We start from the raw sequence: 13702 nt of genomic DNA, 5'->3' as shown, positions 1-13702 counted from the left end.
AGTTGGGCTAGTGATAAGGAAAACGAAATCAACAGGCCTTGAAAAAATATCCCCCTTCTGACTATAATAGCTACTCTGGGATATTCCCATCTTAAGTTTTAAAGAGTACACATGGGTTCTTGATGAAAACTCCAGCACTGAGTCACAGCACCCCAACCCATAAAAACAGTATCTCATTTCCCTTCTCTGCTCCGGTACGTGGATGAGGCAGCAATGGCAGGTTTCACATGGAAATAAGTGACACCATTCCTCCTACTATTTGGGGCAGGGACAGAATACTTTTTAAAGCAAGTGCATGTTTCTCTCTCTTCTAAACTATGAGAGAGGCCAGAACCCTCTAGAAGAAAAGCACATGGTGTGACAAACACTTTTGTACCGATTAACTCTTGACTCTTTTACATGCTTCCTTCCCTCATGAATCATGTTACGAGTTAACTCCCTTCCTTTTTAAATCATTTCAATTCATTTTGAAAAGGATTTCTAAAAAATAGTACGTATGAAAAAGTATTCATACGCTCTGTCCTTTAAAAGGCCCCATAGGGGCGCCTGGGTGGCGCAGTCGGTTAAGCGTCCGACTTCAGCCAGGTCACGATCTCGCGGTCGGTGAGTTCGAGCCCCGCGTCAGGCTCTGGGCTGATGGCTCAGAGCCTGGAGCCTGTTTCCGATTCTGTGTCTCCCTCTCTCTCTGCCCCTCCCCGTTCATGCTCTGTCTCTCTCTGTCCCAAAAATAAATAAACGTTGAAAAAAAAAAAATTTAAAAGGCCCCATAGGGGCGCCTGGGTGGCGCAGTCGGTTAAGCGTCCGACTTCAGCCAGGTCAGGATCTCGCGGTCCGTGAGTTGGAGCCCCGCGTCAGGCTCTGGGCTGATGGCTCAGAGCCTGGAGCCTGTTTCCGATTCTGTGTCTCCCTCTCTCTCTGCCCCTCCCCCGTTCATGCTCTGTCTCTCTCTGTCCCAAAAATAAATAAACGTTGAAAAAAAAAAATTAAAAAAAATATAAAAGGCCCCATGACCTCTTCATACATATTCTTCTAGGACTTAGTAGCCAAAAACAATTAGACTTAAGGAGCCCAAATCAGGGGAACAAATCGATGTTGATCCATTCGGTAAGCACATAACAATTACTTAACTACAAATCAGAATATTCAATGATACCCTGGCCTCAAGAAACTTATCATCTAATGTCCTGTTATTACAGAATTCCTCAAAACACATAGTGAATAAGCCTATAACCTATAACCACACCCTATAATAGGTGTGGCATGTTAATAATGCAGAGAAAGGTGTGCCTGGTCATCAAAAATACTTCTTCATGAGACTATTTCCAATTAATGCAGGTACATCTTTTGTTGTGTCTTTCATAATACCAGAAAACTGGTTAATTCACCCAGTTAATAAAATTTACTGCATACTAATTACATATAAGACATTAAACCAGGTGCTGTAATATAATGCCACAAACATAAAGCAAAGCTATAATAGTTTCCAAGAAAGCTGTATATTCTTAAATTTTTTTTTAATGTTTATTTATTTTTGACAGAGAGAGAGAGAGAGAGAGAGAGAGAGGGAGAGAGCAAGCATGGGCGGGGAAGGGGCAGAGAGAGAAGGAGACACAGAATCCAAAGCAAGCTCCAGGCTCCGAGCTGTCGGCACAAGGCCCGACGTGGGGCTCGAACTCACAGACTGTGAGAGCATGACCTGAGCTGAAGTCAGACGCTCAACCGACTGAGCCACCCAGGTGCCCCAAGAAAACTGTATATTCTAACAAGGCCTGGGAATATTTTAAACTGCTTGATTTAAAATAATCTATAACATAATTTTCTATTATACAATTAAAGGAAAAACACTATCATATGCAGGATGCCAAGCAGTGTGTTTATTATAGCAGCCTGACTAATACCCTTCTTTATTACAAATGTAAGCATTTTGGGGCACCTGGGTGGCTCAGTTGATTAAGTGCCCGACTTCGGCTCAGGTCATGATCTCGCAGTTCGTGGGTTCAAGCCCTGTGTCAGGCTCTGTGCTGCTAGCTTGGAGCCTGGAGCCTGCTTTGGACTCTGTGTCTCCCTCTCTCTCTGCCCTTTGCCTGCTCATGCTCTCTCTCTCAAAAATAAATAAACATTAAAAAAAATTAAAAATCTCTTTTTTTTTCTTCCCCTCCCCCATGGTCTTCTGTTAAGTTTCTCAAGATCCACATAAGAGTGAAAACATATGGTATCTGTCTTTCTCTGTATGACTTATTTCACTTAGCATAAGAGACTCTTAAAAACTGAGAACAAACTGAGGGTTGATGGGGGGGTGGGAGGGAGGAGAGGGTGGGTGGTGGGTATGGAGGAGGGCACCTGTTGCGATGAGCACTGGGTGTTGTATGGAAACCAATTTGACAATAAATTTCATATTTAAAATAAATAAATAAATAAATAAATAATTCTTTAAAAAATTTTAAAAAAAGAAATGGAAGCACTTTTTTGACAACAGTAATATGCACCTCACAATATTCAAGTGTTTAGAATATAAATTCGGTTTCTAACATATAGTAGTTGCTATATTTCAAGGAACAAAGGTATTAGTTAAAAAATAAGGGCTCCGTGAGCATTGTTTCATGCACACAAGAATGCCAAAATAAGAGAGTTTTTTTTTTTTTTTTTTTAACGTTTATTTATTTTTGAGACAGAGAGACAGCATGAACAGGGGAGGGGCAGAGAGAGAGGGAGACACACAATCCAAAGCAGGCTCCAGGCTCTGAGCCATCAGCCCAGAGCCTGACGCAGGGCTCGAACTCACGGACCGCGAGATCGTGACCTGAGCTGAAGTCGGACGCTTAACCAACTGAGCCACCCAGGCGCCCCAGGAGAGTTTAAAAAAAAACAACAAAAATACTCAACACAGGGGTTCCTGGCTGGCTCGGTCGTTAGAGCATGCAACTCTTGATTTTGGGGTTGTCAGTTCGAGCCCCATGTTGAGCGTAGAGGTTACTTAAATAAAAGTTTTAAAAGCCTTAAGAAAATGTGGGGCACCTGGGTGGCTCAGTCGGGTAAGCATCTGATTTTTGATGTTGGCTCAGGTCATGGTTTCACGGTTTGTGAGTTTGAGCCCTGCATCCGGCTCCATGCTGAGGAGCCTGCTTAGGATTCTCTCTCTCCCCATCTCTCTCTGCCCACCCCACTCATGCACACGTGTGCTCTTTCTCTCTCAAAATAAACTTAAAAATAATAGTAATAAATAAAAACATTAAAAAATACTCAACATAAAATATAATTATCACTATTTTACTGAAATCTAAAAAGAAAGCTATGCCTCTTATAATGTAAACAAATCATCCTAATTGCTGATTAAAGTTTAAGATATTTAAGGGTGAAATAAGGATTCTAATTTAATAAAAGGACAAAAAAAACAGTTCTTAGAAAACACTTCTCTACAATTACAAAATGTTGCTATGGTCCTTTTGACAGATTATTTTCATATCACAAATTTTTGAATTATAAAACTGTAATTCTTTAGTTTCCCAGAATATCCTCTGCTGTAAACCACTTGCCCCAAATTCAGCACCTACTTTAAAAAGGGCCTTGACTGATGGTCTATATGAAAATCTGTTGCTTCTTTCCTGTAAGATAATCAAAATGACAACAGTTAAGAATTACATAAAAAAATTATTGTAGCTTACATTAATAAAATAAAATAAAGATGAAGTTCTCTACTTATTTGATTGGTATGGAAACTGATTAATGACTTTTCACTAAATATTCTGTTCAAATTGTCCCACCTTTCAAAGTTTTTGCTAGCTGAATATCTATTAAGATGTAAAATTACAATGAATGTGAGAGGCAATATTTACGTTTCTCCTCATGTTATCTATTATCTTCCCTTTCATCAGCATCTTTAATATTCTTGAAACAAAGTGTAACGTTTGACCAATAAGAATTATTTGTTCTTTAGAAGTCAAATAAATTACACTTAAAAATGCAAATTGATCTTCAAATTCAAAATCTGTCACTTTCTTCTCCAGGCTTTAAACTTGAAAGGTCAGGCTAGAATTTTAACTTAACAGTTACAGTTTTCTCTCTGAGATCTCTGCCAAGGAAAGGCTATATACTTGTGTTTTTAAAATCTGTTTGACAAATTAAGCATATCAATGTATTCTTATTGGTTGTTAATATATTAAAAACTAATGCTTTAATTAACATCATCAGAAAAGAAAGGTCAATATGGAAATACTCAGAATTTACTAAGAGCAATAGGAATTCACTTTTTAAATCTATATTCCCACAAAAGAATACCTATAGAGACACTGAAAGAGTAACAGATTAAACTGATTGGCTAAAAAGTCTAAACAACTTTTTATCTTAATCAAACCAGGTGTCTCTCAAACTCAGACAGTTTTAAAGGCTTTGAACTGAGTACACAGTATATAACGAATATGTCAACATTAACTACTTTTTAAAATATCAAAGAATATGTCAACATTAACTACTTTTTAAAATATCAAAGAAGTTTTTAAGTGTCCTCCAGCATAGGATTATCCTTTCAGGCATGAAAATTAACTTAGTCTGCAGTGTTTTAAGATTTTACGAACCTACTACCAAATGAATCACACAGTAAACTATAGCAGGCGTACTCTTTTTCAAACCAAATATACGGAAATATTTTCTTCAACTAGGAACAGATTATGAAAGGTATACTATGAGAGTATAAAAAATAATAAATAAAAATTCATCCCAAGAAATGAGAGGGGAAGAAAACTCATCTTTCTAGAACCTATTATGCCAACACTAAATCATTTTATTTCTCACAATACATTGAAATTGGTATGATTACCTGCATTTTGCTTATGAAAATAATGAAGTTCAACATGATTCCATAACTTGTCCAGGTAAAGTGCTAGTAAGAGAAGGAGGGTGGGGGAGTTGAACCCAAATCTCTTGCTGCAAATCTCTATTTACACCCTTTCTGTTACCAACTACAGAGGGTCAGAAGAATTCACAAAAATGAAATGGATATATTGTGCTGTAGCCTAAAATGAGGTAAAACTGTCTGAAAAACTCATGTGAGAGCATTTTAAGAGAATTAGCAGCAAGGGGCACCTGGGTGGCTCAGATGGTTAAACTGACTCCTGATTTTGGCTCAGGTCACCATCTCACGGTTAGTGGGTTCGAGCCCCACATCAGGCTCCATGCTGACAATGTGGCACCTGCTTTGGATTCTCTTCCTCTCCCTCTCTCTCTGTCCCTCCCTTGCTCGCTTGCTCTCTCTCAAAATAAATAAACTTAAAATTAAAAAACAGAATTAGCAGCAAGATGACTCAAACAACCAATTCTAAACTTTTCAACAAAACTAAGCTACTAAAAAAGAAAACAAAATCAATCATAATCTTTAACACTGATGAAAAGACAAACACTAATTCCGAAAAGTGCTTCACTATTTTCTTCTAACATGTCACCGACCCCATAGTTATCTCCATTCAACATCCAAAATTGGAACCAAGATGAGAGTTCATGAATTCTTCCCATCAAGGGCATCACCACAGAAAGGAGTTTTGTTGTTGTTTTGTTATGTCTTGCTGTGTTTTTATAAGGAAACCGTTCTCCCACAAAGATTTTTCCATTAATTCTTTCATGAAATATTTACTTAGTGCCTAGCTTGAATCAGGCACTGATCCAAGAACTAGAAGTTCAAAGTCAGATGCAACTCAGCTGCTGCCTTTCAGGTACTGTCGTGACTGGGGAACTGGCATTTGAACAGACAAGTTTAGCAAAGATGTAAGCGCTGGAAGATACTCCTCCATGGGTCTCTGGTGCTCGTATCGTGACTTACTGGCTGGGCCAAGAATGCAAGGCCCCACTGCCCTCCCTCCTAGCCTTTTCTCCGAGTCACAGTTGCAGTGAGCAACTCGGAGGGATGAGGTCATGTCTCTCTTCGGTACAGAAAGCAGCCTGGGTACTGCTTGCTACTGAAACAGTGGGTAACCCAAGTTCAAAGCGCCTCAGCGCTGATGCAATCAACTGCGTATACAAGATCCACCTGGATCCGTATCATCTTATTCCCACGGGACAAGGAGGCAAGGAGAACCAACATAAGCGCGATGCTCCTGCAGCTTTGCTATACCATCATAAAGTCCTTTGTCACCGACCCAGGTGTCTCATGTCTTCGTTAGCTTCCATGAAAGAGTAACAGACTAGCTCGTTAGCTTTCCAGTTGGACAAAATCCAAGACTTGACATTAGGATTAATAGAGATGTACAAGGTGCTATAAAAAAAATAAGGAAGCGGTGAAGTGTCCCTGGGATCTTTATCTCGGGAAGTTTGATGCCTAATTTATAAAGCACTAGTGGTATAAAGACAAAAAAAAAAAATTTAATCTCCCTGAAACTATTCAAAGGCATTTCTCCAGAATTCAGTCCCATCACCTGCTGTGAGGACAAGCATTCATGACACATACAGACATAGGACAAATTTAACTACTTATAAACGGGCATGACCTCAGCTCCACTAGATAATAATATCACCAGATTACCACTACTACTAACAATAGCTAACTTCATATATACTATGTGTAGGGGTCTTTCAAAGCACTTTACGTATATTAAACTCCCATAATCCTTATAACAACTTTACGATACAGGTGGTTATAACCTCCATTTTGCAGATGAAGAAAACGAAGCACAGAATAAACTGTCCAGAGTCACACACCTACTAAGAGGTGCAATTACATGCAAGCTGGCTCTAAATTCTGTGCTCTGAAACTTAAGCCTCCTGCCTTTCTAGAAGATATGCAAACTGCAAGACCTTACACACGGGGAAGAGTTCAAATTAAATGTATGTCATTGTTGGGATAAACTTGAAGGTTTTTCATGAAGGTATCCGGGGATCAGACTTAGCAAAGCTGCATTGAATACCTACGGCTACTCATTGTCCCTGTCCTCACGGAGCCAAAACAGCAACTGTCCCATACAATATATATCCGGGAATAGCAGTAAGACACCTGACCAAAAAAACCAACCAAACAACCAAACACAAAAACACATAAGAAAACAAAAAACAGAAACAAAAACACCCAGTGGAGTAACATAAGAAGGCCACTGGAGCCAGTTCTGCCTAACTGCCACATTAATGTCCCTACCGAGGGGTAAGTCCTGTTTTCACTAAATAACTTAGAGACTATCAGGTCAGACAGAATGGACTGCTTTTCAGAGTAGTAAATCAGCGTATGTGCCAATGATACCCATTGGGCAGAGCAAAATGTAAGCATTTCCAAAGGCCTCCCTTTGGGAAATCCCAACAGTAATACTCCCTCGTCAAGTAGAAATACTCAATACTCATTTCCTCTTCTATCATTTTCACACAGTGTGTTATACTTCTACATTAAGGAGAAGAGATGACAATTATCCAGCGTCGGTGTTATAAAAGCCAATGGAGTTAGGGAACATGATAAAAGTGAGGCAGGTACAATCTGACAATTCCTACTTGCTTGGAGTTCAATTATTATTGGTGAATATAATTATCTGTGGTCTTATTATTTTCTCATTTTAATAAGATTAGTGTTCTATCCTTTGCCACTCAGTGAGAGGCTTTTATTTTAAACAATGACATGAAAAACAACAGATGATTTAAAAAAGAAAACAATACGGAATCAGACTTTACGTGACTGAAAATGGCCAACAAATTACCTTGAAAGCATCATCATTTTGAGTTTGGTTATAGTAAATCCGGCTTTGTTTATCATTTCAATTATTTCTCCAGCTTTTGATATTGCATCTGGTTTAATCAGAGCCAACGTTCTGTAAGGATATAAAGGATAAGTTTGAAAATAAAAATAGTTCAGTTTTCACTTACAATTCCTAAGCAGTGGTAGTTTCCTTAACAATCATCCTGCATCATAAAACATTGAAATCAATTCCAAAGAGAAGTGTATTAAAGGTCTCTTTAAAACTTATACAAGGTAAGCTTACTATTTTTCCCAAGAAAATATAAACTTAGGTACCCAATCTAAAAAAAATAAAAGCTTACAGGGGAAATAAGTTCACATTGTCATGTTTAATATGCCCAAATTGATGCAGGGAAGGGAAAATTCTTCCTCTACCCTCCAAGGTCTTCCGACTGGACTGAGAATTAAATTTACACGAAGCAGAGTAACAGAAGAAAAAGGTGAAGTTTCGTCATGTGTGCATGGAGGCCTAATAATGAAGTTGAGACCCAAAGAAATGACGAAAACAGGCAGTTTTTATACTTCTTAAACAAAGAGACAGTAAATTTGTGAGGGATTGACAGGATAAAGAAAACAGATGTGGGGCGCCTGGCTGCCTCAGGCAGTCGAGCACGGCACTCTTGATCTCCGGGCTGTGAGTTCTAGCCCCCACATTGGGTGTAGAGATTACTTAAAAATAAAACCAAGAAAGAAGGAAAGGAAGGAAGGAAGGAAGGAAGGAAGGAAACAGATGTTTAGGAGCTTTAATTAGTAAGGAATTCAAAGCAGAATTTGGACTTCCATGGTAGATTAGAAAGAAAGTAACAATGTTTGTTTCTACAGCTTTGTTGGCTTTAAAGTTCCTATCTGTGGTGGTAATAAGGGACCTCTTTACTTCTTAGTATAGGGAGCGCACCTTTTACACAGGAGATTTACTTCCTCTATTCAGGGGGACAGAAGGGGATCTGAGTGTCCTTGCATCAGCTGCTTAAGTAACTTTTATTTAAAATAATATGCCAAAGTGGCACATTTTGAGGCAGACTGTCCTTGGCCCCCACATTAGAAAACACTGGTCTTTAAAATATCTGTTTCTTAGAACACATTTTATAAAAGAGGACAAATCTTTAAAATATTGCATTTAATGTATTATGAGCTTGATTTTTGGTCTCTTAGACTTTAACAAATGTATGCTATGCAGTCAGTTCAGCATTGATTTGGAAATAATTATAAATTCTTTTAACACTCAAGCATAGCATGAGGGATGCGCAAAGAACCAAATGTCTTCTTGCCTGGCAATGTAGACAGATGGCAAACACCATGCTAATTTTTACAATCACAGTCTCCTCCAAGAGGACACATAGGAGCAAAGCACCCTCTCTACTCTGAAGCCACAGAATTAATCGATTTTTGGCGATGGCGACCGCCCGAATGCCCTCGCTTCGCTGATGCGGTAACTAAGCCTGGAGAGCGGTCACGTGCAAGGCTGCACAGCCGGTCAGCGGCACCTTCAGGACAGAAACATCCAGCTCACAAGACTGCGGGTCTGCGCTCCTTCCACACCACAAGCAAGGTCACTCTGAGTATCATCAGAAGGGAGCACAACCACAAAACCCTCGAGGGTAATACTTGCAAATACAAGAAGAAAATCGAACTAGTCGGAGGAATTCAGTTTGCGGGATGTGCAGAATTATGATAATGAACTGCTACCACTTGCCCTTCATCATTTCTGGGTGTTCTGACACGCCGGCAATATTTCAAGGAATGCACACGAGAAGAATGGCCTTTTCGGAGCTTTCTTCCCCAATGAGACAAGCTTGGCTGAGGCTCTGACAAAGATATAATAATTCAAACATCCTTACTTTCAGTGGGATGTCACCCATGGCTGCCTTTTAAAACTTATAAATAACAAAGATTTTCATCTCAGTGTGTTTATGACAAGCCATACCGGACAATCCTTTCCTTTATTTTGAAGCAAACGAGTCGCTGATAGTATTTTATATCATATGGCTTCACTGAAGATGCAATTAAAACTCGTCGCTTTTTAGCTCACGTTAAGTATCGTAAGCCACACTAACCCCTGAATTGTTTATGCTGAACTGTGGGCGAACTTTCTGGAACTATAGCTCTTAAAGAAAATATAAACACATCAGCAGCCATTGATTTCGAGGAACAAGCACCAGGGTGGAAAATGCAAAACGGACAGAACTGAATTTAAAATGCAATTTCATTTTCTCTTTAAATGCCTACATTAAAGACTGACTACTAGGAGTAACCACTGTAAATAGATTCGCCTATCATGTCCTCATTGCTTAACTCCTCAGTACATAATAGTTAAAATCTATCCTGAACAGAAAATTCGACGGGCACGAGAAGTCACACATGCTATTTAAGTGAGGACAGCACATAAACAATAGGACCACAAAAATATTATTAATAGTGCTGCTGTTCTCTGTCGCCGTGTAACGCACCATAACAACACTCCAAGCCATCCCAAAGGTGAACATGTTTCAAACTGCTGCACTCCTTGCTTGCTGGCTGAAGTCCCCCGGGCTCGTGCAGGACTGACCTACTTTCCCAGAGGCCTGCAGGCTGGCCTTGAGGAATGAAGGACCAGACTTTCCCAGAAGATAAGACCTGACCGCATTTGAAAACAGCTGCCACTGATGCCAACAAGTCTGTTCAGGGCCAGGTCAACGTACGACTAACTGCCTGGGCACCTGCTTCTCCTGCACGGAGCCCCCGCCATTTCCCGCACCTTCCCCCCTGTTAGAACCCTGTGGCTTTGTCTGGACACGGAAGATGGCCTTTGAGACATCAGTCCACCATCTTCCCAGGATGCCAGCTTCCTGAATAAAGCAAACTTCTCTTTCCCACCATCGCTTATCTCTCCAGCATTGGTTTTTTTTTTTGACTGGCGAGCAACCAAACTTGACTTGAGAATCCATTCTCTGTCCAGGAACAGAACCATCCCAAAATGTGGGGGCTCAAAACAACAATTGCTCAAGATTCTGTAGGTCGGCTGCAGTGGTTTCACCAGGGATCATTCACACAGCCGTGTGCGGCTGGAGGGCCAGCTGGGACGGCTCCCAAGGCTTCTTTTTCCTTGTGGGCTTTCATCCTTCGGAGGCCACACCAGGCTTCTTCATATGCGGCCACATAGAGTCCAGCATGCAAACACTTATCATGCATCCCCTTGAGACATGTCTACTGACGTCCCTTTGGCCAATGCAAGTCACATGGTCAAGTCCAGAGTCAATGTGAGGGGGGACTGGACAAGGACACAATACCAAGAGGTACAATTCACTGGGGACCACCGCTGTAACAACCCACCGCGTGGTAATCCTCTCACCTGGCACTGAGCGGGATGCGGCAGGAGATGCTCTCGAAACAAAAGAAAAACTATAAACCGTTCTTTTACACTAAAAACTTCTTAGCAATGGAGAGTGAAAAAACAGTTGGGCCAGCCTTCACAGAACTCAGGACACAGAATTCTGCAAACTAACAGCTTTCATGGAGCCATGCACAAGATGCATTCTCCATCCGCCAGTCAGGCTCGGGGCAAAAATCGCAGCGGACATGTTTGGGATAAAGATGACCAGTCAACCGCTGTGGAATAAACATCCTCCAGGGCAGTAGACTCTTTGAATGCTGTCCACCTAAAGGGATATATTTGTAAACTTTAATCTGTATTAATTTATCTAAATATTTCAAAAGTTATGCATATTGGCCGAAAGCATGTAAAAACCTGTTCTAAAATATCAACCCAAAGCCAAATTTGGGGTCTCTTTCACGCTTCCTTTGCAAGCGTACAGCATGTGTTTGCCCCATGGATAAAGGAGAATAGTCTCAGATGAGGCCCCTGTGGCTTGGAGGCAATGGCAGTGAGTCAGAGCTTTTGACTGGCAACAACGGCAAAGTCATTCAGGGCAGCCCTTCCACGGAAAACTAAAAACAGTGGGTACGATAGTTGTTAAAGAGTTTTCAAGCAAAAAGAAATGGGCTGGATGCTAAACAATTATTAGCACAAACGTAAAAGAAAAACGGAGATCCAGGGGAATAAGAACAAAAGTCATGTCTCCCTTGCCAGCATTGCCTCTGGCAAATCCAAACTTTAATCTGTACCCCATCACTGGGAGAGGGCAACAGAACCCAACAGAGTATTCTCCCTGTAATACTCTGGGACCAAAAGCTACGCCCTAAGGGTGAGTCAGATAGAACCAGGCCTTGCGTGGCCCGGCAGCACAAATTCACATCACTTAGGGAGCCTGGGAGCGTCCAATTCTGCACAATTCTGGTAACGGTCATCCAGACTGCTAATCCCTCCAGCCAAAACTCAGAAGCAAACACAATTCCACCCTAGATGTCAGGTAACTTCATCCTGTACCTCAAATAATTCATCTATAAATGCCCAACACACATGTATATCACAAGCACGTTCACATCCACACACATCCAGACACATGACAATCAATACCACACACACACACACACACACACGCACGCGTGCGTGCACACAAAAAAGTAAAAAAAGACCAACCTGAGGAAGAACCAGAAGAAACAGCACAGAACAGAGACAGCCACAGATAGTTCAGCTACTGGAACTGTCAGATGCAGACTGTGAAAGGACCAGACAAAAGGAAGGACTGAAAGACAAGGTGCAAGCATGATAAGGCAAGAGAAGTCCAAGCTATGAACAATGGATACTTAGGTTTGAAAAAGAATCTATGAGAGGACCAAGTGATAAAAAAATACAAAAATGAAAATAAGCACCAAACGGGCTGACAGAAGACTAGATGTACCTGGTGGAAGAATTCTGAACAAATTCAGAATGAAGCACAGAGGAACAGAAAGATAGGACATAGCTAAGAGGATAGTTTCAAGAATGTGAGTAAAGTAAAGACATTTTCAGCCAAAAGAGTTCCTTATCAGTGAACACTCTAAGGGAAATTCTAAAATAAGCAAAACAATCCCAAACAGAATATCTGAGATAGACAAAATAATAATACTAAAAGGCCAAAAGTAGTGACAGCTAATTGTCAACTGGTTATATAGAATAATAATAATGAGTCATTAGGTTCACAAAAACTGCAGAAAATACAACAGAAGTGGCATGTAATTCAGCAAGGTACGAAATTTAGCTAAACTGTTCCGAGGTTCTTATACTTTCAAGAAGGAAGATACTATAAAAGCAAACATGAACTACCAGGACTTCAGCAAGATAAAAAGCTTCTGCACAGGGAAGGAAACAATCAGCAAAACTAAAAGTCAACTGACAGAATGGGAGAAGACATTTGCAAATGACTTATCAGATAAAGGGTTAGAATCCAAAATCTGTAAAGAACTTCTCAAACTCAACACCCGCCAAAAAAAAAATAATCCAGCCAAGAAAGGGGCAAAAGACGTGAACAGACACTTTTCCAAAGAAGACATCTACATGGCAAACACACATGTGAAAAGATGCTCAACATCACTCATCATCAGGGAAATACAAGTCAAAACCACAATGAGATACTATCTCATATCTGTCAGAAGGACTAAAATCAACAACTCAGGAAACAACAGATGTTGTGAAGATGAGGAGAAAGAGGAATCCTTTTGCACTGCTAGTGGGAATGCAAACTGGTGCAGCCACTCTGGAAAACAGTGTGGAGATTCCTCAAAAAATTAAAAACAGAACTACCCTACAAGCCAGCAATCGCACTACGAAGTATTTATCCAAAGGATACAAAAATGCCCAAAGGGGCACATGCACCCCAGTGTTTATATCAGCACCATCAACAATAGCCAAAGTATGGAAAGAGCCCAAATGTCCATTGACAGATGAATGGATAAAGAAGATGTGGAATATATAAAATGGAACATTACTCAGCAATCAAAAAAAAATGAAAATATTGTCATTTGCAACAACATGGATGGAACTAGAGGGTATTATGCTAAGTGAAATAAGTCTGTCAGGGAAAGACATACCATATGATATCACTCATATGTGGCATTTAAGAAACAAAACAGATGAACATAGGGGAA

The 13702-nt window shown here is 40.3% G+C and overlaps 1 protein-coding gene across 2 annotated transcripts in view; it reads right to left on the bottom strand.

The window, feature by feature from the left end:
* Positions 1 to 13702, bottom strand: part of NME7 (NME/NM23 family member 7) — a 261819-nt gene that overhangs the window by 189048 nt on the left and 59069 nt on the right. For both annotated transcript variants that reach the window (XM_045453013.1, XM_045453014.1), the window contains exons 4-5: positions 7662 to 7772; positions 3552 to 3602 (exon numbers count right to left, since the gene is read on the bottom strand). In XM_045453013.1, the coding sequence (XP_045308969.1) occupies positions 3552 to 3602; positions 7662 to 7772 (162 nt within the window). The remainder of the gene's footprint in view (positions 1 to 3551; positions 3603 to 7661; positions 7773 to 13702) is intronic.

Source organism: Leopardus geoffroyi, chromosome C3, assembly GCF_018350155.1.
Source record: "Leopardus geoffroyi isolate Oge1 chromosome C3, O.geoffroyi_Oge1_pat1.0, whole genome shotgun sequence".
Classification (NCBI taxonomy): Eukaryota; Metazoa; Chordata; class Mammalia; order Carnivora; family Felidae; genus Leopardus; species Leopardus geoffroyi.
The sequence above is the reverse complement of the archived record's forward strand: the minus strand, read 5'-3'. Positions and strand labels throughout refer to the sequence as shown.